This window comes from Eupeodes corollae, chromosome 3, assembly GCF_945859685.1.
Source record: "Eupeodes corollae chromosome 3, idEupCoro1.1, whole genome shotgun sequence".
NCBI classification, from domain to species: domain Eukaryota; kingdom Metazoa; phylum Arthropoda; class Insecta; order Diptera; family Syrphidae; genus Eupeodes; species Eupeodes corollae.
In genome coordinates, this window is record NC_079149.1 from 34,698,353 (window position 1) to 34,721,780 (window position 23,428).

Genomic DNA, 23,428 nt, shown 5'->3' on the forward strand with positions numbered 1-23,428 from the left:
TCACGAGCTACGTCGTAATAGAAAAAAGACTACGAATCCCGAAAAATCTATTACAAGTTCCCTTCGTAGTGGAAAATCTGGTACGAAATTCGAAATTCGTAAAATTTGATATCACCAGCCCCGAAAAAACTTGAAATATGTTGTCCTTTTCTACGACAGGTTTTTTTTTCGTAGACTAACAAAATCAGTTATTTGAAACAGTTATTTGAAAATATGTGAGTTCTTTTAACTTAGTCTTGTTATTTTTTATTTATAATTTTATTTATTTACCATTTTAAAGGTCGAAAACGACAAATAAACACCAATACAATAAACTGTATGAAGCACTGTCCCGGAAACCAGACATTGCCAAAGGATACACCAAAAGTACAAAAGAGGAAATTAATTTGTTTTGGGAAGAATTAAAAACAGATTTAAATCTACTTGGACCTCCAATAATAGACGCAGGAACTTGGAGAAAAGTAAGGCTTTAACTGGTGTAATCAATTCCTTTAATTTCTTCAACTTTGTCTCTAGGTTTGGCTTGATTGGAAAGCATATGTTAAAAGAAAACTCACGGAGAATCAACTTGAACATAATACAACTGGTGGTGGTAGCTATAAAAAACATAGTTTTTCTATGTTAGAAGAAGGAGTGATTCAACTCACCGGTCTCCAAATATCTACTGCTGGAATAAGAGGAACCATTTCATATTTCATAAACAAATGACGTTCTTAAATTTCTTTAACCGTCATTTTCTCAATTGTTGCTATTTGGGATCGATGTAACAATAAATTAAAATAATAAACAACCATATAGATATTTTTTCTAACTTTTATTCGCTTTTTTTATTTCTTTCGATTTTTTTTCACTATAAAACACATTTTGGGAGACATACAATTGTTTTTTTTTTTGTTAAATATTTTGTTTGTTTTGTGTTTCATCTTTTTTGTTGTAGGTATTTTTTTTAAAATCATTTACCATTTTTTTTAGTTTTAAACTAGTTATGCAAAAATTTATTGACTAAAATTAAAACAGAACAAAAACATATTTATAATATTTATATAGTAATTTGTGATTTTTTTTTTATTTAAAAAAAAAAATAATTATTATTATAATAAAACATTCGAGAGATGTTAATAAAGTCGCGTTTACGAACTGACAATGGCTCTGGTTTTCAAATATTTGTTGTTTTTTTTGTTGTTATTTCATAAAAAGTCGTTATTTTTGTCTAAAATTTCGATATTATTACTAGAAAATAATAAAATTACATTTGTAATAGATTGTTGATTTGTTTATTTAATATTACATATTTTTTTACTGCTTCTCTAACATTAATATATCATATATATATGTTTAAATATATATATCTTTGTTTATTCATTTGACTTTGCTTAAGATAATAATTGTTTTTTATTAGAAGTACTATTTACAAAAAATAAAATAAATGAATTTTGTTTTTATATATATATTTTTGTATTTATTTTAAATTTTCATTAGATTGTTTCTTTTTTGTGTTTATTTATTATTATTTTCTATATGCATACACATACTCATATTCCATTTGACAGTAAGTTATTAAGATATTTAATATATTTATAATAAATGGACTAAAACTAATTATATTATAGAAAACATATGAAGAAGATGAAAAATAGTGAAGGAATCATAATTAAAATATGATAATAAAATTATTTTATACAAAAAGAATTATTAATAAAAAGAAAACAAAATTTAAAATGTACATTAAGTAAGAATTAATTGAAAAAAAAAATAAAAGAAAGAATAAAACAAAATTGTCCAGTATTTTCTTGAGTACGCTTGACAAAAGTTCTTGATTTGTGTCGGATAAAAGTAAATTGAAAGTTAAGTTTTGTTATTTTTGAAATTATGTTCTGAATTTGAATTTTTCTGAAATGAAAGTTTTGTTAAACCAAAATTGAAAAAAAAAACGTAGTTAAAAAAGATGCAAAATTAAGTTGTGTTTTTATAAATAAATAAAAAAGTTAAACATAGTTTCCAAATGGTGTTGGTTTTGGGAGTTAATGCGAGAAATAAAGCAAAATTGATCCTCCTGAACTGTTCATATCCAAGATAAAGTTTATACCCGTTTTTGTCATTCACAACTTATGAAGAATCCACTTTACAAAAATTAGTTTTAAGTCAAAAAAATATTGACCTATGGAAGGCTAAAGGTATCTCCTAGACCTGTATAATTTCCATTAGTTTAATTAAAACGAATAAGGAAATACTCCAATTGTCTAAGACGTGTTTTTGGTAACATGCAAATCTCTTTACGCCATAAATAGAAAATGGCCAGATTGAGTTTTTATATTTCAATTAATTCTTCGTCTCATATAATTAGACTTATAACAGGCTCCGTGCTTTGGAAAATTCCAACTACGACTGGCAAAAAAGTATAGAAGCTTCAGTCATAACTAAAATATTGCCTAATTGGAGACCATTTTTTATGAACCCGACAATTTCTATTTGTTTGGATGAAAGCAATTAGAATTTTTTGTTGCCATTCGTAGAAGGAAGTTCCTCTTAAGGGACCTTTGGATAAAGGCAGAATAATTGGCAGGTTCAGGCGACATTAGGGACTTAAAAGTAAGGCAAGTTTTTAGCATCTAATTGGGCAGCTGCCAAAAAATTACTTTCCAATAAGCCAACTTTATTGGAAAGTTGACTGGAAAGTTAGTCAAGAAAAATATACCTTCCACTTGTGTCAATATGACAGCTAAACATAGATTTTATTTTCAGAGCTAAACTTTATTACTTGTGTCAAAATGACGACTAATCATTTTTTAACTCAGAGCTGAACTTTATACTTGTGTCAACATGACAGATAAATCATAGTTTTTTTTTCAACTCAGAGCTGAACTTTATTACTTTGTGATTTATTTATTTTCTGCACAATTCTATTTGATGTTTTAAAATTGTTCTTTGTCAAATTGAAAAAGGAATAAGTAATATTTTCTAAAAATACATAAAATTCAAGTCAAATGGAATTTTAGCATGCCTGAGAGGTATTTTGTAGACAATAAAGTTTTTTCGTAGTTTTTTAAGATAGAGGTTGGTGAAGTAAAGTTCCGAGTTTGAAGTTTATGACACTTGCAAAACTGAATTGTTGCCTTGGTCTGAACTTACGTCAAAAGAACGCAGTTGACTGCAAATGAAGTCCCTTGTGTTGTCTGAACCTGCCCCAATATCTATTTGTGAGGTCTTAGCTTGAATCGATTTGTCAACCTTAAATTGTTTAAATTCGAATTTGATAATCAAAATCGTAGTCAGTAGAAGTTTGTTCCTTTAAGCATTATTCAAGGTATAAAAAAAAGGAATAGATTCGATTGTTTATGTTTATGTTTAATGTTAATTCTGTGGAGTTTAAATTTTTGTTATTAACCGAACATAAACAAAACAAATTAAAGACGAATTTTAAGTTTCATAAAGAGAAAGGAGTTAAGGAGATAATTTGAAGAAAGTATTCACATTCTTAAACATTCACATTTTCCTAGACCTAAACATATAACAAGGGTAGTGGTTTAAACAAGAACATCTTCTTGTAGAAATTGACATTTATTATGTTTTATGAAACTGGTTCTGGAATATGTTTTGGATGCATCTACACCATTTACTGTTTTTCTTTTTCTATCTATTCTATACACAACAAGTAATTTTATTTCTCTAAATATAAAAAGGACTTTATTTTGTTTGTTTTATGTCTCTCTGGCTAATTTTGTATGATTATATGTTTTTCTTGTATTCTTTTTTATTTTGATCCATTTTATTTACTATACATAGTAATTGTATGTACAAATATACTATTTTTAAATTTGTTATTTGTGAATTTGAATTTAAATTTAATAAAAGATCAATCTGTTTTAATTACTTCTATTTTGTTGAAAGAATGAAAAAAAAGGAATTTAAGTTTTCCTTTGTGTTTGTATTTGTATTTGTGGTATAATAAAATATATTTAATTTTTTAGATAAATTATAAAATTAATATGTATGAACATAAATTTTATATATATTTGTTATGATGTATTTTTGTTAATAAAAAGAAAATTATTTAAAAAATAAAATATATGTATTTCTGTTTTGTTTTAAGTTTTTACTTTCAACTTTGTTATTTGCAAATTATCTCACTCAATGGTTTTTTAACATTTGTTTGTTTTTACTATTTTTTTTAAAATATATTATATTGAATCCTCTTCATAATCATATCACCTCTTTTATCTCTTTCCCGTGGTATAGTGTCTTTACGCTTGGGTTGGTTATGTTTTGGATGGATGGAATCCGACTCGCACGCTTTTTTTTGTTTTATTTTTATTTATGATGTTTATACATTTTTGTCAATCAAAAGAATTTTTAAAAAATCAACTGATGAAACTGAAGATTTGTTGTTGTAAGTTGAACGAATAGGATGTTTGGTAAAATGTATTCTTCGGAGGATTAATTGATGAATAGTGTTTTGTTTGTTAATGGTTTTGTTGTGTGTTTTTTGTTTGTTTTTGTTTAAGATGCATTTTCGTTTTGTTTATGTTTGAACATAATCTGGGTTCCAATAAAGAAAGAGAGAAAAAAAAATAAATAAAATAAATAAGAAATCAAAGTTTTTTTTTGTTTAGGGAATAGAGAATGAAAAAGATGATAATGATGATAAATACAAATGGATATAAATATTTTAAATGGCAATGATATTAAATGAACAAACAAAAGAGATAAAAAAACTAAGAATTAAAACTATCTATTAAATTATATTTTGTTGGCTTTTGTGTTTTTTCTTTTTTCAAAATATTTTGGATTGGTAAGGTAAGTTTTTTTTATATTTTTTGTGTATTTTTTTAAATTTATTATTAACTTTTCGAAGGATAATTTTCTTTAAATTTCAATTACCCAGCACATGAACGTCCTCTTGTTCCTGTTCACGTTGGCGGACAGCTACAGCGGTTTCAACAAGAAGGTACAAACACTTGAATTTATCCTTGTCATCTCGGATAACACCTACAAAAAGGAAATCAAATTTTTGTATTATTTAATTTAGACTAAACAACAATTTTACTAAACTTAAAACGGGGCTAATTAAGAAAGTTTTGAATAAGTCATTTAGGATTACAAAAGCTCCAAAAAAGAGCTTCGTTTTTTTTAAGGTGATTTTATAGGATTTTCCAATAAGAGGTTTCGTTTTGAATAGCCCATTATTTGGGCAGCTATCATCTTTTGATATTTGTCACCTAGCGACTATACTATTATTAATAGGCTGCGCTCAATCTCGAATTGAATAGACAATTCTGAGTATGCGTATTTTTAGATACCTTATTGAACGAGTTGTAGACCTAATTTGAGATAGAACGCAAGAAAAAAAAATGTTTAACTGTTCACAAAAAACAGACAAACATTTTGATTTCGAGATCCAAAATTTTTGTAAATCTAAACTTTCAATAAACAATTTTAGAAATTCACCCGATTTTTACCAAAAATCATAGAAAAATCAAATCAGCTGTTCTTTCAGATACTCACATATTAAAAAATTCTTGGATGCGTTTTCTTGGATAAGCGGTTCCTTAACACGTAAAACACTTACAACAATGCAAGAGATAACCTTAATCTGTAATCTATATTCTTAGCTCAATTGGAATTCTATACGATAAATAATTTACTTGCGAAATCTCGGAAAATCTGCGAAATTTGTACACTACGTCGGAGGGGAAATTTCAACTACGTTTGTAGTTAGATTTAGCCAATCAGAATCCCTTGACTGCGCTAGCTCTGTGACACAGCAACGAAATTTTCGAGTTCCAAATCCATGTGAAATAGATAACAACGTCAACAGTGCTTTTGACAGCATAGAAAGGAATAAAAAAAATAAGTGAACAATTGTAATGCAATTTTCCTCCATTTTTTGCTTGGCATGAACGTTTTTTTAAGACTTACGTCTTTTGTCGTGCAAAAATGAATTTCGATGCACTATTTCTATAAGATGTTCTTCTATTGTCAAAAAAAAAAAAAATACCAAACGACGAAAACAAGGAGATAGTTGTCACATTTTGATTTGAGTGTTGATAAACCTTAAAATTTCGCCTTAAAAATTGGTAGCATTTTCACAGCGACATTGAATTTAGGGTCTAGGTTTAAAGCATCTTGCATATGACTGTGGATGTTCGACTATTTTGAATTTTTTTTTACATGAGCTTTATTTCTATTCGCAGACAGCGACGAATTGTCAATGTAGAATTACCCTTTTCAACAAAAAAAAAAAAACAAGAGTGGTATAATTTTGAGGTTAAGTTATTCGCGAACAATTTATTCGTTGCAGTGTGGATGGTATGGGGAACGCGAATACAGTTTGACAGTTCGTAGCAACCACACTGCAATTCGTTACAACCAAATTGTTTTTACAAATTGTCTGATTTAGTGAACAAAATGCAAATTTATTATCCTAAAGCCTAGTACATACTTGTGAACCATCTCGTGAACCCATACAAATTCCAGTTTTTGGTTCACCCGTGAACTTGCTCGTGAAGCTGAGTGGAGAACAAAGTGGAGAGTTTTCGTTCACGGGCAATTCACGTGCAAAATGTACGGGAACTGTTGGTGAAGCTTTGACATTTGATTTGTTCATGTTCACAACGTGTATTCACTAGTGTGTACCAGTGAGCAATGTCAAAAGTTCACTTTCTCCACTGGCGAACGTTCACTTCACGAGGAAGTATGTACTAGGCTTAATGCGTAAAATCTCGTTTGTTCGTCCATTCGTGCTTTCTTTGTTCGCTCTCATGTGCAAGGCCCTTAACGTTGCTGTGTTAAGCATCTTGCACATGAGCTACGAACTGCGAACTGTGGATGTTCGCATATTTTGACTTTTTTTCACATGATTTTATTTCTATTCGTATACAGCGACGAATTGTTAATTTATAATTACCCTTTTAAACAAAGTGGGGTATAATTTTGAGGTTAAGTTGAGCGCGAACAATTTATTCGTTGCAGCGTGGATTGTATGTGGAACGCGAATAGAGTTTAACAGTTCGTAGGAACCACACTGCAGTTCGTTACTACCAAATTGTTTTTACAAAATTGTCTTATTTTAGAGAACAAAATGCAAATTTTATTATCCTAACATAATCGTCGATTGGTTTCTTATAATTTAAGTGTGTTTAGTTTGAAATTGACTTTTTGAAATGTTGAAATCACGTTTGTTCGTCCATTCGTTGTTCGCTCTCATGTGCAAGGCCCTTTAATGCATTCAAAGCCATTTAAAACTAGTGTCTCCAATAAGTGTGAAGTTGCTGTGTCAATCTCTTTTCTGCTTAAAAATATAACGATACTCGTTTCAACAATGTCTGAAATTATTAAAGATCACTACATGAATGGTGAGCATTTTGCAAAGATAGACAACGGTGTAGACTTAAGACAGGAGGATAGAAGTACAACGTCTGAGGTGGCTGGGTTATGTAGAGTGCATGTAAGCCACTGAAAATTTTTCAAATCATCCATCCCCACAGAACAGAAGAGAAAATGGAGCCGCGGTATAGATGGCGCACGCACCGATCCATAATTTATGATTTTTATGACTGAATTCAAAAGATGTTAATTTACATCAAGACGTCGTCCTCCACCCCAGATTTTCTTATAATCTTTGTGGCTTGTTTTGAACAATTCTTCCGAAAGAACACTTATATGTAGGTAGATCACAAACCCCTTTTGATCTTTGCATGGAGCAAAAGTTTATGTAAACTGCTAGGCGTTTAGTACCAGCTGTACTTTGAAAAGTATAATTTTTTTGTTTTAAGAAATAGTTCTTAAAACCTGTCCATATTTATTTTTCTACTAGAACTGAGTGTTCTCTAAATTAAACCAAATTTTAAGATAAGATCCTTATCTACACCGCCGGCGGTTATTTCGGAAATCTACTCTGGATTAAAAAAAAACCTCGCCATTATTTGTTGTAACATAACCAGGTTTGGGTCTGTCCACCAGATTTCCCAATTTTAGCTTAAAGTTATCTTGAATAATTTTGTGTTCTTTCATTCAACAGAAACTTATGTATTTGCCGAGCTTTAAATGAAATTCTGTATTATATGTAAATAAGGTACTCAAAATCCCGCAACCACCACCGGAGATGAAATTATGTTTAATGTTTGTTATTGAACGAATGGAAGATTCATTTATGAAGGTTCTGCTCCACAAATATAGCAATTTAGAGTTTCATTCGCTTTACTTAAGGCATTAATCGGACTTCCATCTAGCATAACTAATTGTTATTGTTTTACAATCAACATCCATGTCTAAGTTTTCTAGCTCTAAAATTGTTTTTTTTTTTTTTAAATGTTTGCTTCTCAATCGTAACGGTATTTTGAATTAAACCAGACTTTGCGGCTCATAAAAGTATCAACAAGCTTCAAAGTCACATAAGCAGGCTGTTGTCGACAAACGAGATTAAACATTCACTTCAGCAACCGTCTCTGACTCCCTTATATTTTTAATATTGTAGTAGCTAGGAACATTTTCCTTACTTGCACTGTTGACTTAAATTCTGAGCAAAGTGTTTTTCCTCTTTGACAAAACCCAAGTCAAGAAATAATGCTAAGCTTTTTTGGCAAAAACAAAACCTTTTCAAATTCTTTGGGAGACTTTAAAGTCGCTATGTAAGACTATTTCCTGAACATGTAGTTTTTAAGTTTGCTCACCGCATTCTTCAAAAAATGTTTGAGGTCCTACTACATTGCTAGCTCCCAGTTAGTTGTTTTTTTTTTTTTACTAAACTGGTATATCAAACAAATCGTAGCTACATTATTTTGGGAATAACAATGTTTATATAATTTATATATCTAAAACAATAAGTGTGATTTCCGAACATGGGAATTCAAAATCTGTCTGGAAAGGGTTAATTAAGGCTAAGTTATCGTTGGTTATCCTTAATAAACTTGTCCTTTTTCTGGCAATGCTGCCATTTTTCTTTTTTCTGACCTCATTTTCTTCGTTAATTGAAAACGTTGAAACAAATTTGTTAGCGCAACATCTCAACCATTCCTGTGTACGAGTAATGTTTTCAGGGATGGAGAGGCCATACAGTTCTAAGCAAAACCCAAGACCTCTGGCATGACAGTCCAACACACTAACTATCACGCCAGAGGTACTGGCACCTTAATAACTCTTAAAAAAAGAAGGATTAAAGAATTTAAGGGTGGAATTATTCATGGAAAGGATATGGTACAGCAACCGTACCGTTTGGAAATTCTTTATCAAATATTTTCTTCTTTACAGTGAAATAAACATTAATTGATTTCTCTTAAAATAACTACTCTTTGTTTTAGTTTCAAAATGAAACTTGTTATTGGAAAACCTCTTTGTTTTTATTTGATTAGGTGCTTTAAAGTTTAATAAAATCAAAATTTATCAAATATTACTCATCGTTGTTTGAAAATTTGAAAAATTAGAAAGACTCTTTTTGTTGAGTCTTCAGTAAAGAATTATTACATAAATAAAAATAAGTATTTATCAAACTTACCTTTCACCATATGACTACTTGGCATCATTACACTTTGCGCCGACGATGACAACGTATTATTATTATTTGTATTTGTATTGTTATTGTTGCTGCTGATATTATTATTAATTGACGTATTATTATGTGTTATCGCCGTAGATGAAGTGACAACAGTTGCTTCAGCTCCTACCGTCGTAGCTGCAACTTCAACAATTGAATTTGATGAAGTGTGTATCACGTGATTTGCTGATGTGTTAGATTCATTTGCTGATTGCACAACAATTTGTGGATTCGTACTGCCACCTCCTCTTGACAATCCAATAGGAACTGAAATTTTTGTATCTTTGGATATATAATTTAATTAAAATAAATGATAAACAACTTAACAAACAAAAAAACAATACATCCAAATAAAATTGGCCTAAACAAAACAAAAAAGAAACTTACCAACTGGTGTGGTTGTTGTTGTATTGCCACTTAACGGATGGGGTATTTGTGGTAAATGGGCCAAATGCGGATGTGGCGCACTCCAGTAGGCAGCATTGGATGGACTTGTTGTCACTTCTTCGGTACTAAAAATAAAAACATACCAAAAGTTGAAAACACTTCTTGAGAACTACAATTTCAAAACTTACCTTATTACACCTTGCCATGCATCAGAGTTTTCAAATTTAGATGTATCTTCTTCGCTTGGTGAACACGATTCATATTCATTTACACTGTCATCTTCAGATCTAAAAAAAACGATAAAAAAAAGAAATTTTCGTTTTTTGTTTAATAAAATTCGAATAATTTCAAAAACCCAGGTTACCTCCGTTTCTTGATAGCGGGAATCGGAAATGTTTGATTGGGATTATTTTGAATGATTTGATTAACAGTTTGATTATAGAAATAATTATTGCTGGGATATTGATAGAATTGAAATGCTTGAGGCGATTGATTGAGGGCAGAGGCGTTAAAGGAATATCTGGGAACTTGCATGAATTGTGAATTTGAGGGCGACATTTGTCGTCGGTATCTTTTTTTTTTGTTATTTGTTAAATGATTTGATTATTATATTTGAATGAATGAGAGTTGGAAGTGATGGAATGAATTTGCATTTACCTGTATATAACACTGTCATCGTACTCCATTTCTGGTTCAACTTTGACAACTTGACCGCCTGGTGTTTGAACAAAGTGATGACCTAATGCAGTTAGAACATTGGCAACTCCATCATGAACTTCTTCTCCTTCCACTTCTTCGGTTGCTCCAACAATCTATACAAAATATTTTAAATGTCTTAAAAATGTCTACTATATATTTGTGTGTGATTTTTCTGTACTTACAACTTCTGAAGCGGGACTACCAGTGATTGGATTTGGAGCATTATTTGCAGATGTGTTCAAACTCGATGTGCTCATTGATGAATAATTGAGTTTTTTGCCTCGTCTGGAGATGGTATAGTGTAGAGGATCGTTGCCTTCACGGCGAATCATTTCTGGCAAGATTCTCCTTCTGGCATTTATAAACCAATTACATACCTTTTTAAGAAAAAAAACTTTAATAAATTCCTTTCCAACAAATAATGAAATAATTTCTTACTTGTAAAACTGTCAGATTAGCTTCTTGTGAAAGAGTAAGCTTTTCAGCATCACTTGGATACGCATTGTATCGATGTTCATAGAGCCAGCGTTTTAGTATTTTAACTGAATGTTTTGGTAAATTGCCGCGGCGTTTGCGTATAGAAGATGTGTCCATATTATTGCCATCGCCAGAATCAAGTATATCTTTTATGTCTTTGATATCTTTTATATCTTGCATGTCACTCATTTCATGCATGTCCTGATGATTGCCATCATGATCGGAAACTGATTCATCTGCACTTGATGTTGATTGGAAGCGTTCGCGAGCTTTAAAATAAACAAAATAAATTATTCAACGTGAAATAATCTGTTTTCTCTCTGAAATCAGTTTCCCAATTTTCTATTTGGCACTCCTTAAGGGACACTTAGTACCTATTTAATGTCAAAGTCACGTGTGGTAGAGTTAGACGACATTCGCGTGGTACGGTGAAAGAACCAATCAGGGTACTTGAAAGCATAACCAAAGTTGGGCACGAGAGTATAAAATTCAGAATTCAGAGAATTCAAAACACGCAATTTTTACACTTGGTTAAATGTAAATGGCTATTTTTCTAGAGCGTAGTACATTGAAACAGTAATAAAGCATCCAAGAGACATTGCGACAGTGTTCAAGAGACATAAAAGAATAACAATTTTACTGTCAGCATTTACATCAAATATTGTTAAAGAGTTACCTAAATAAGTTACTGAAGCACCAACTCACAGATGGCAATTATAATAATCAAGCCTTTAACCAATGTATGTATGTCCTGTAAGTTCTTTTTTCTTTTTTCTTTTCCCTTTTTTATTATAAAAATAAATACATTGAAAAAGAAAAAATGGGTTGGTTATGTTAAAAATATATAAAATTTTAACGTAAAATGCTTGGTGTAAAATGGCTAGTATTTAGTTTTCGCCGCATTATATACTCTAAGTTTTTTTCAGCAATTAAAATACTGTTAAGGTCCGAATTTGATGAACATCCCAGGAGCAGCGTTTTGAACTTAAAAAACGAATATAAAATGCTGAGGGTACTGTTGTCAGCTAAGCAGGTAAGTGAATTAGGTTTCAGACAGGAAAAAGTGCAGGAGACAGGACAGAGCCCTGGGGTGCACTAGCTTTTATTTTGTTTGCGCCAAACTTGAACCATCCAACATGACTTGTAATCTATTTTGTTTGCTTTTCCAAAATATAATAAGAGAAGGACACTGGCTAAAGCATGATTTAACTAAACTCTTAAAATATTTTGGAACCGAAATGACGAAAGGAAGGTTAAAAAGAAAAAAGGATATGAGATAGGCTAGTGAAACTTTTTGTGGTAAATTTTACCCAATTTCTCACTTTTGCCGTCAGAAATTTAAGAACATTAAATGAATGATTCGATTTATCAAGAATTGCTATCGCGCAATTTAAAAATTATGAAAAGAAGCGAATTGTATTTATAGTGTCTAAAAAAAGTATTGGAAATTTCATACATACATGGCAATTTCATCATCGCTCAAGTCTAAAGAGCTAAGTAAATTTGTTAAAAACAAAGCTGTTATTTTGCGCCAAGAAGGTTTAACATACAGTGCAATCGGTAAGAAGTTAAATATTAGTTTATTTACAGGTCGGAGTGTCATACAAAAAATCGAAAACACAGTCAACAGAAAACATGAAAAGAACAGGCGGACCGCGTTTTTTTCTGATATAACGTGATATTTTGAGGGAAGTTAGAAAAAATCCCAAAAAAAGTGCTCCTAACCTGGTAGTAGATGTGGAAAACACTTCGGTATTGGAGGAAACCCAATACCGAACTCAAAATGTTGTGTCTATTGTGAAACATGGTGGAGGGAATGTTTTAGTTTGGGGGTGTATGGCGGCAAATGGAGTCGGCAATCTGAACTTTATTGAATAGACAGTGCTGAAAAACTTAAAACTCCTCCGCAGTTCTCCTGAGAACTCATGGAATCATTTGGGACAAGCAGTGATAAAACATAAAATTTCACCTAAATCGGAACAAAAAGTGTCATAACGGAAGAGTGGAACAAAATATCTAGTGAAACCACAAAAACTCTGGTTTATTCGATAGACCGAAGATTGCAAGTTATAATTGATGCCAAAGGATTGCATACAAAGTACTAATATTTTGATTTCATTATCCTAAGTTAAAATTGAAGTCTATTGCTAATACTTTTTTGAGCAAAGGTTTTTTTTTTTATTTTCTATTTATATTGTAATTAAAATGAATTTAAATGCTCCTATTAAGTTTATTCCTCTTTACTGGTTTCTAAGAAATTTAATTTATTTTGAAAATTGAAAAAGCTTTGATTGCCATTCCTTTTTTTATCCACTGTATTGCCAACTTTGATACCTTAAACTCAGCTCCCGTGCTTAGTAGAAAATTATTACAAATCGGAAATATTTGACAGTTCAGAAATAAGTTGTGGATGAATGATTTGATATTCAATGAAAAAAAAAAATGAAAAAAAAAGGGTAGTCATTCCGTAATTTTCAAAACGATAATCGTCAAAACGATTATCATTCACGATATCGTCAATAATTTGCTTCACGTAACTTTATCACTATCGTCTCGTTCAATCCTTTCAGTATAAGTTTGTTGAGTATATTCAAAATGTCAAAATGAACTCAACGAAATATAAGACTGTTCAATAACTTGAAAATGTTATTAAACTTGGTTTTTCTCTATGAGAAATTTTGAAAATATGCAAAATATGTATTGTTAATAAACATGCCAACTATTTTGTGATGTTTATTGTTATTGTCACTTTTTGTGTTTTAATTTTTTGCCGCCGAAGAATAAACTATAATATCAAAAACTTTGTTCAATTTCTGATATTTTTGTAAATCAGCTGCAGTAATAATCCCAATTTTGTCCAAGGGAAGGAAGTGAAGACTCCATTTTATCCACAGAGAACATAACTTGGCTTCAAAAATATTTGTTGTTTCCAAAACTTCTTTGGACTAGTGCTTTGTGCAAGAGCGAAACTAAAAATGTTCCTCCGCCCCAAAGTTTAAATATATAAAAAAAAAATGCTTACATATGGGTTAGAATAGATAGAAGGTCCCATTCATCTATTAATTTTCTTTGTTACCGAATTCATTATATTTTTTGAGTTTTTATTTTCGTTTTGTAACAAAACTAAACTACACCGAAACTTTTTTACTTCAATTTGCTTAGTTATCAATGGAAATTAATAGCAGACGATACCTACTTAGCTATCGTGCAAATGCTATCGTTTTGACGATATCACTTTGACGATTATCGTCTTACGTGAAGTGAGACTATCATCTAAACGATATCGTCTAACGATTATCGTTTTACGGAATGACCCCCCAGCTGACATTTTGACATATGTAAGTAGACCAAACTTGATTTTTTAGTCTACTTTTTGAACAAACTATCTAATAAAGATGCTTTAATTGGGAGATAATTTTTCGGAGGCAAGTCAATAAAATAATAGAAAATTGAATTAAGTCCTTTAAGACGTCTGAACCTGCCAAATAGATAGAAAAAGAACAGGCGTACAGCCTGTTTTAATGGTTGTTTTGAAGTTTAAATTAAATTGTCAAAAAAAAAATTGTATTCAAATGAAGTTTAGATATTTTTGAATAAATGAGGGCATTCAGCTAAAAAGATTTATTTTTAAAACTAGCTTTAGCTCAAAATCTGGGAAAGTGATCTAGTTTACTTGAAAATTTAGTAAAGTTGAAACTTAGCTGAAGGCAAAATAAATAGCCCAACATTTTAAAGAACCTATTGTTAATGGGACTTACCAATAATGAATCGCTAAACACACGTTTAGGTATCGTTGTGTTAAATTTTAACAGCGAGTTAATTTGCGTGTATACTAATAACCAAAATAAACACGTCTTTTACTAATTAGCCTTCTATTACAATATCTGCTACATTCTCTGTCAAAAAGACAGCATTGAATTGACATTGTTAAAATATTTGATTCAAATTAAATTTCGAAAGGGATTCGGATTCAATAGAAAATATAAATATCTTAGAAAATGTGGCCGAAGCAAGGAGGAAAAAAGGATATAAAGAGAAAATTGAACCATTTTCAAACTATGACCATACAGAGTTTTATGGGCACTACAGGTAAATATTTTTGTTTTCCAGCATAAACTTGAAAGTCTTAATCACAATTATATATTAAAAGCAGTATTATTTGACTTACTTTTTATAAAATATTGCCACAACCAATCAGCAGACAACAATCACAACAAATCTCAACTCTTGTGACCTGAAAAGTATTTGTTGCGTGTGCTGTCAAAACGATTTTAATGGATTTTAATTTAACTCTTTGTTTAAAGTTGAATTTGGCAACCAACCTAATTATTAAAATGTTTATTGGTATGGAAAAATATTTTAAACTCAGTAAAATATTTAAGGGAGCTTTAATTTTGATTATTGGTAAGGCCCAATGTCTTGACATTTTACAATGTAGCAATTTTCTAAATACATATTTAGTAATTTACTAACCGACTCCAATATTTTAAACCTTTCTTTTTGCTTTTAGTAGTTTTAAATTTGATTTTTATTAAAAAAAACCGGAACAGGTCTAAAAAGTGACAGTTCGTGAAAATAAACCAAGCAAACAAGCTTAAACAGACCTAATAATTGCAATTCCCAACTGTAGACTGGACCATTCCATCCACTGCTCTTATAAGATTAATTGCACAGATGTCTCATTTGGTTACAAGTTACAAGAGTAGACTTTTCATGATTTTAACTTTAACAAAATTGTTAAAAAGTTATTAAGATTTATAAAATCGTTTAAAACTAGGTAAATCATCTCTTAAGCTTAGTAAATTTCTAAAAATGTCTTGTCTTTTAAAATAATTTAAGAAAAGTACAGATTTAATAGAAACATTTTTTTTTAAATTGCACGTTATTTCAGATCGAAACGGTTTGAAAAGAATCTTTGCACAAAGCCAAAAGCTATCCTTCTCAATGATGTACCAACCAGAACATTTTTCAAACTTTTCAGTTGGAACTCTAGTTGACGTATTAGAAGCGTGTTTGAAATGAAAACAGTTGTAACTATTTCGTTAATGTCACCCAGTTGGCTGCAGATAATTTAATTTTGAATGGAACTTGAGAGTCTGTTTGATAGACGGGAGATGAAAAATATTTGTTTTGAAGTTGGCATAACCTACAAACGTTCAATAAACTATAAACGTTAAGTCATCTACTATCCGAAGTATTCCAACAAAAAAAAAACTAAACATTTTAGGTTTGGAATACTTTTTAATTACCGTAATTTCATCAAATTTATACTACAATTTTATTTCATTCTTTTCGGTCTTCGGTTGACAATAATAATAAAACGTATGCTAAAAATATGCATCCTAAGCCGATTTTAATGTCAAAACGTAAAATTAAGCTGATTTAACCAAATTCCAAAAATTGAGCTAAATTATACACGATTGGAGAATCTTCCAAAATTGGCAGATTCTTCAACCAATTTTCTGTCAACCATGTTTTTATTTTTTTGTATGTCAAAAGTGACAGATATTGACAAAGACAAGTGATTGGCAGCCAATCTTCAAACAATTTTCTATCATAAAATTGATCCAAAAAGTTGAAAATAATTGGACTCGTAATTTATCTAGGAAATTGAGTTCGTGCGATGTTGGTTGGATGGATGTAAGCGGATAATAAACTACCTAAAGGCATGGTTTGACATTTGACACTTCTGATATTTCTTTAAACTAATGCGGTTTTTACAAACAAACAAAAAATACAAATAAACATACAATTTTTAATGGAAAGACAAAAAATTGTCGGTATCTAGAACAGCTTTCACTTGATAGAAAAGTGGAACTGTCACCTAATTTGACTTTGACAGTTCGGTTGATATTGGACGATCTTCTAATCGTATATACTAAGCTCTAGAAAGAAGTTCATATTTTTTTTACAAACCGACCCGAGTTAGCTTTTTCTTAGGGTAAAATCTAAGACAATCTAATTTAAGACAACAAAAATGTATTTTTATGAACTCCATATTACTTTAAATAAGAAGTTTCTCATTAAATTCGTATCTAATTCTCATTTAATAATATGAATGTTTTAATATTAATTCAATTTTGTTTGCAAAATCAAACAAACATCAATCAATCATTGTTTTACATTTTCTGCCAAACCGCAACCACCCACCCACAGCATCTAAGTAGGCACACAGCCCAAAATCCATAGATACAACTTATGTGCCCATATAAAAACAAAAACAACTAGCAAACGGCGACGTTTCTCAAATGTCAATCTTTTTTGGATTTCTTTTCATGATTTTTTGAGCGCGCCGTCGTCGTTTTCGTCGCTGTAGCTGTCGTTCTACACACCAAATCGTGATGTCGATGCGACAGCGAAAACAAGAATATAATGAAAAGAAACAAAATAAACATTTAAATACACACACCATCAAAATAAGGTTTTAAATCCAACAAGAACGGAATATGGACAAAAATAAATTTTTTGACAGAGAAAAAGAGGGCGAAAAGAAAAGCAGAAAATTTATATATTTATATTGGCTAAAGATTTGATATGGATGATTATTTTGTGTAACAAGATTTCTTCGCGTTAACCCCAGGCGGTCGCCATATTGGTGACTTTTGTGAGGAAATCAATCACAAAAATCTATGCAGCAAAATAATTCATAATTTCAAACACAAATATTTTCATAAATTCATGAGAAACTTTATTTTTTTTAAAGGAGGAATATGATGACAGAAGATGAAGTTCCAATTCTTTGATTGGCAAATAAAAAATAAAAATGACAAGAATGTCACATTACGTAATTTGACAATTTATCTGAGAATTTCAGTTCAGAGGCAGAGCTAAAGTCAAGATAAGTCAAATTGGTTTTGCTTTTCGTAGTTATGGACGCGGTGCAAACGTCTGCCAAACGTGTTATTGGTTTTGATTTCACTTGAATTTAAAATTAAAAAAAAAGTACATATTTACCTTCGTGCTGGATTATTTGAGCTTGGATCTGAGCTTCCTGGGCCATGTCGTGGATGTCTTGACGAATTTGTCGGTCGAGGTCAGAGTTGACCTCCTCATGGTGGAGCGTATCGGGAGAGATCATTTTGTTAAAACTTTTTCCTTCAAGTCCTCTTATTAAGTTTCCTTGTGTTTTCCAATCCTTACCTCTGGATGATGAAAAATATTTGAGGATAGTGGCAGCAAAAAATAATAAAACCCGAGCAATTCTTATCTGCAGACGAAAATGAAAATTTATTTACATGCATCAAAATGTAGGTAGGAAAAACACAATTTATTCAATTTTTATTGGGAAAAATTTCTCTTTAAAATAAAAACAAGTACACACCAATAATTTTCAAATAAAATTTTATTCTTGGCTCTTGATTAGGTTTTGCGACAAGCGGTGACGACAATGCCTTCGAAATTCACACAAATCAATCGAAATTTTATATTTTTTTCTTCAAAAAATCTCAACGGCTAACGCGATTGTTATTTATTTATTTTTGCAAAGTAGTTTACTTTGAGTGTTTTGCATTATTTGTGAATTAATTGATCTGCCAAAGAAACTTCAAAATTTTCTGTCGAAGAAAAGACAAATTTTCACAGTCAGCTATGACAGCTGTCACCAAACGAATGAGAAATACCAGAAATTACAAAAAAAAAACTGACGGCTAGTTGCCTATTAGAATGCACTGGATAGAAAGGGTTGGCGATAATTTTGAGTGAAATAGAAAAGTAACGCGGTAAAATTTTTATCCAAAATGGCGCCGTATTTTTTCTTATTGTAGTGTGGGTTTGTTCTTCTTTTTTTCTTTACGGAGGCGATTTGAGAGTTGTGTGAGAGTGTTAGTTCAGTACCGGTGATGATTGACGTTTCCAGTAAATGGGACAAGTATGCCAAGAAAATGGTATTAAAGAGCATGATGCAATAATGCAGCATTACCAGATAAGATTGATTTGAAACTTTCTATACAAAAGCGAATCAAATTTTCGGGTTCAAAAGTGTCAAAATATTAAAAACTTATTTTGTGAATAAACAAATTCTATTAACATTTGTTTTATGACTTTAAGAATTAATTTATAATTAAGTGCATTATACGTACACATGTTTTAATTAAATTAAGTATTTTTTGGAGTGAGAATTAGTTTTAATAAGAATTTTTTGGTTTATGTGAACAAACAGGAAAACAAAATATAAATGTATGTAGTTTACTTTGTATTCTCAACTAGCAATAAAAAATACTTTACATTTTTTAAAGAGTTCTTGCGAAATCGAATTCGATTTTTATTTTTAGACATCTGATGGCAAAACCTGGAAAATTGTATGAGAAATTTTGTTTATACGGAATTATATGAGATTTTAGAAATGTAAACTGGCCAATAAAACTCTTTCGAGGTGAGTTTTTTTTGACGTTTCATCAATTCGTCTTTCTTTTCATATTTGCCTCTTTTACGAGCTGTCAAAACAAGGTCAGTATTTTATAAATCAGATCATATGATCAAATTCTGATCAGAGTATACTCGAAATGCTCAAGATCTGAACAATTCTAGACAATTTTGTATTTTTATTGTCAAGGTAATATAAATACTCCTTTGTTCAAGTAGTTTTTACACTATTTAGAATGGTATTTTTTTTATTTTTAAACTTGAAATTATATTTAAACAATACTAAACTTCTTGTAACCCATTTTTGCATAACAGAAATTGAATGGAAATTAAAATAAATTTTTGATTTCACGCAGGAATAGATCAGAATATGCATAATACTCAAAACAAATCGAGTAAGGTTTTAGGCCAGTTGTACCTGGCATTCACATAAATTCGTACAAATGTTTGAATATATATTTTATTGCTGTGTTAAAACTTAAATAATTTTTTTAATTAGGTTTTTTAAAAACTATTTCTGCTGTTGGAATTTATTTTTCCAACAGCTGATTCTATTATGTCAAAAAATGAGTGGAATAAATCCACTGATTCAATTTTAAACTGAGACTATATCAATGTGCAATCTGTGTCACGAAAGGATATCATTTTTTAATGCTAGAAATCTTTACTGATTAGAATAACCAACAAAATAATTTTAAAGTTGCAAGAAACTTTTTAGATAAAATCACGTGTCATTGGGATGTCATATTCATTTAACTGATTTTAATATAGCTTAAGTAAAGAAAACACTTCATAAAGTGCTTTTACAATACTGTATTTCGGAAAATGTATTTTGTTTTAATTTACTGAGATCACAGACAGGCAATAGAAATCTTAAATTATTTTTACTGACACGCAAAAACCTAAGCAACTTACTTTAAAATATTTTTTTTATTTTATCTTTCATTTTTGTATCACAAGAAGTTTTGAATGCATCTAATCTTTAGGAGAAAATAAAAAGAAGTGTTTATATTTCTCTAATTTTTGAACAAAAAATTCAGTCAGATTTACAGAGCAGGAGACTGAATTACAGTAAATACTCGAGAAAGGAAATCATTTATTGTGAATTTTGTCATTAAAACAAACCGATTTCAAGTAACCAGCCGCCAAGTAGCATCCCATAATAGTCATAGCTTATCAGTGTAAGCTCCGTGTAAGTCATTTTGACACAAAATTGAAAACTAGAATTCCAATAAACTTTATTTATAATATTGACGAATATTATAATTAATAAATAATAATAAAATTTCAGAAAGCTATTTTTTTACACGATTAAAGCTTGACATTCACAAGCCATTTGTACCAGGTCCAAAGAAACACGATCCAAATTTGCCGCCATACAACACCACAGCAATTTTGACAAACTGTGTATTTTTGAATTCGTCTTTCCTTGAAATTTTGTATGACTAAGATAGTTAGATATTAGGCGTGTACCATCAACTGACCGCTCAGTGAGCGCTCAATGTCAGATTGGAGAAGGCAGAATCGTTTTGTGGGGCAAGAAGCTCCGTACAAACATAAGCTGTCAAAAACATATGTTGTCAATTGTAGTTTTTGATGTGAATTTATTATTTTTTTCTATTGATAATTGATAATTCTTTGTTACTTTTGAAAAAAAAACTTAAAATGGATAACAAACAAGAACAAGTTTTGCGTCAAATTGTAAGTAGTTCATCAGATAAAATAAGAAATAAAAAAAGGAATGAGGAGCATGAAAAGATTTTGATGGAACTCCTAATAAGCGATGATAGTGAGGATATATCGATCAAAAGATATTGCACCCCGTCGACCTCAAAAATTTGCTGAACTTCTTCACTCATGTTAATTAATTTATAAAAATGTTTAAATTTTATTTCTTTTCTTAAAAATTATTTCAATTAAAAATTATAAAATAAAACAAATGGCAACTAAACAGATGTTTTGGGTGAGCAAGCAAATTGAGAAATGAATCCATGAAATTTTTGTCTCAGAAATCTCCGCAAAAAATCTCAGTGCTCAGCCGAGATTTTTTGTCTCACTTAAAAAATAGTTGAGCGCTCGGAGCGCTCAGTTGATGGTACACGCCTTATTATTAGGTGGTGAGATACAATTGTGTAAACAGACAGAACAATTTAAAACGTTGATTCAAAACACATGACAGAGTCGAGCCTTGGCTGGCTGGCTCGGTCTCGTCGATAGTTGACTGAAATGCAAACCCAAAAAGATCGACAGATCCAAGCAGTCACCTCAGTTTCCCCACACACGTTTGATCTTGGATCCGCTCAGGTCTTTTTAATCTTCAGCTCTATAATGTAGAACTAGCTTAAAAATGAAAAACAATAAGATTTTAAAATAAGCCACCTCATTAAAAATGTCTAGATTGACAGCAAAACAGTTTATATTTCCAACATCTCAGAGATGTTTGTATTCTTAGATATATAAATGTACAAAAATGCTCATGCAAATGTCATATCGTCAAAACTTTGAGATTAGATTTTTTATTATTTGATTTCTAAATTATGCTTTTCAGGACGTTTCAAATGCCAAATTCTGTTTATAGATTAAAAAAAACTATACGGCTTGTAAGTCCTTCAAACATATTGGCTTTTGGTCTTGTTATTATCAATTGGATCCATTTCTTAAAGAATGAAAATACCTTATTTATGAGCAACCAGCTTTTATGATTAAGAATTTAACACTTTTTGTAAATTTTGTATTCACACTTAACATGTTTCCTATATTATTTGACATAATTGACAAAATAAAAATTATGAGATACATTTATTTCTTAGCTTGGCAATACTCTTCTATTAAAGAATGACAACGCAAAGGAAGCCACTCCAAAGCAAAAATTCTGATAAATAGGAAAAACACAAATTTGACATTTAACTGATTGGACGAAAAAGCCTACTATATAAACCACTACTATTGCAAATTACAAATGGAATGAAAGAACATCCAATAACACACCAGCGCGCAATACGTCACACTCACACAAATGCCACTGCGCAAGAGCACAAAGTAAAATTCGAGATTATTTGACACGAAACCATTTTGACATTTTCCCCATCAAAAATTTGATGTTTAAAAAACTTTTTTTGTTATTCCACAAAATGACAATTATGATATGATCCGTCATTTAGAAGATGCCGCTTTTTTAAGAAACAATAACAAACCATAAAATAAAATTAACCGATTTTAAAAACCAAGAAAATGATTTTATTTATTTATTTAATCGAATCAAAATGGCGTGCTTATACTTACATCGAATAAAACTAGAAATTTCCACGTTCTCTTCACCAAAAGAAATTATTTCAGTACTTTTTCATCTTTTTTTTTAGCGCGCGTAATCACTTTTTATTGTTTAAACATATTTCCTGTTTTTGTTTTTCTGTCCTTTTAACGATTTTTTTGATGGAAGCCAAGTCTATAGCTTTTATAAATGTCAGACAGACAGTTTGCTTTTTAATAGCGAAAAATTATCGCGGCAAAATTTTCAAAACTTCACAAAAGTCAAAACTCACTGAGAGGTTGAATTGTTTTTCGTTTTTTACATTCGACGAAATGAAATATTGAATTGGTTGACACTTTTACAATAAGAAATTTAATTAATTTAAATTTTATATTTTGTGTATACACCTTCTTAAACTTTGCCTTTTCCTTGCCAAAGCCAAAGAAACTTTGCAATAAAATAAATGCGAAAGCAAAACAGCAACTGACAGAGTTTGTGTAGAAGACAGACGGTGGAGTCGGAGTGACAGGAAGCAATGCCGAATTATAACACAAAAGAGATGAAGCAAAGAACGGAAGACAAAAAGTTCCGTTTATTTGTTTCAAAGGGGGAGTGGGATGTGTTCAAGAATAGTGTAACAAGTATTTTAGGACTACACTATGCAACGAATATTGATTCGAATTTCATGAAAAATAATAAAATAGGATGCATTCTTTTCTAGAGCC

At 30.5% G+C, this 23,428-nt stretch overlaps 1 protein-coding gene across 5 annotated transcripts; it reads right to left on the minus strand.

The window, feature by feature from the left end:
- Nucleotides 1-795: 795 nt before the first annotated feature.
- Nucleotides 796-23,189, minus strand: LOC129950047 (uncharacterized). Of its 5 annotated transcripts, XM_056061821.1 has the most exons (11): nucleotides 22,736-23,189; nucleotides 18,047-18,299; nucleotides 11,054-11,361; nucleotides 10,798-10,992; nucleotides 10,574-10,728; nucleotides 10,281-10,487; nucleotides 10,105-10,203; nucleotides 9,917-10,041; nucleotides 9,491-9,811; nucleotides 4,879-4,986; nucleotides 796-1,890 (listed from the first exon to the last, which is right to left on the minus strand). In XM_056061821.1, the coding sequence occupies exons 2-11, from the start codon at nucleotides 18,168-18,170 to the stop codon at nucleotides 1,868-1,870; spliced, it is 1,665 nt and encodes a 554-aa protein (XP_055917796.1). In that variant the 5' UTR covers nucleotides 18,171-18,299; nucleotides 22,736-23,189; the 3' UTR covers nucleotides 796-1,867. The 5 variants fall into 5 exon arrangements, with proteins under 5 accessions (XP_055917796.1, XP_055917798.1, XP_055917797.1 ...); XM_056061823.1 differs by lacking the exon at nucleotides 22,736-23,189 and having other exon boundaries at nucleotides 9,491-9,796; nucleotides 18,047-18,183; XM_056061822.1 differs by lacking the exon at nucleotides 22,736-23,189 and having other exon boundaries at nucleotides 796-4,536; nucleotides 18,047-18,183.
- Nucleotides 23,190-23,428: the final 239 nt, after the last annotated feature.

Bases quoted from the DNA above. Each gene is read 5' to 3' on its own strand.
- LOC129950047 (XM_056061821.1), bottom strand. From the start codon at position 18,170: ATGATCTCTCCCGATACGCTCCACCATGAGGAGGTCAACTCTGACCTC. The intron at 10,993-11,053 runs GTAAGAAATTAT...TTTCTTAAAAAG, and splicing joins CTAATCTGACAGTTTTACAA to GTATGTAATTGGTTTATAAA. The intron at 4,987-9,490 runs GTAAGTTTGATA...TCCTTTTTGTAG, and splicing joins AAGTAGTCATATGGTGAAAG to GTGTTATCCGAGATGACAAG.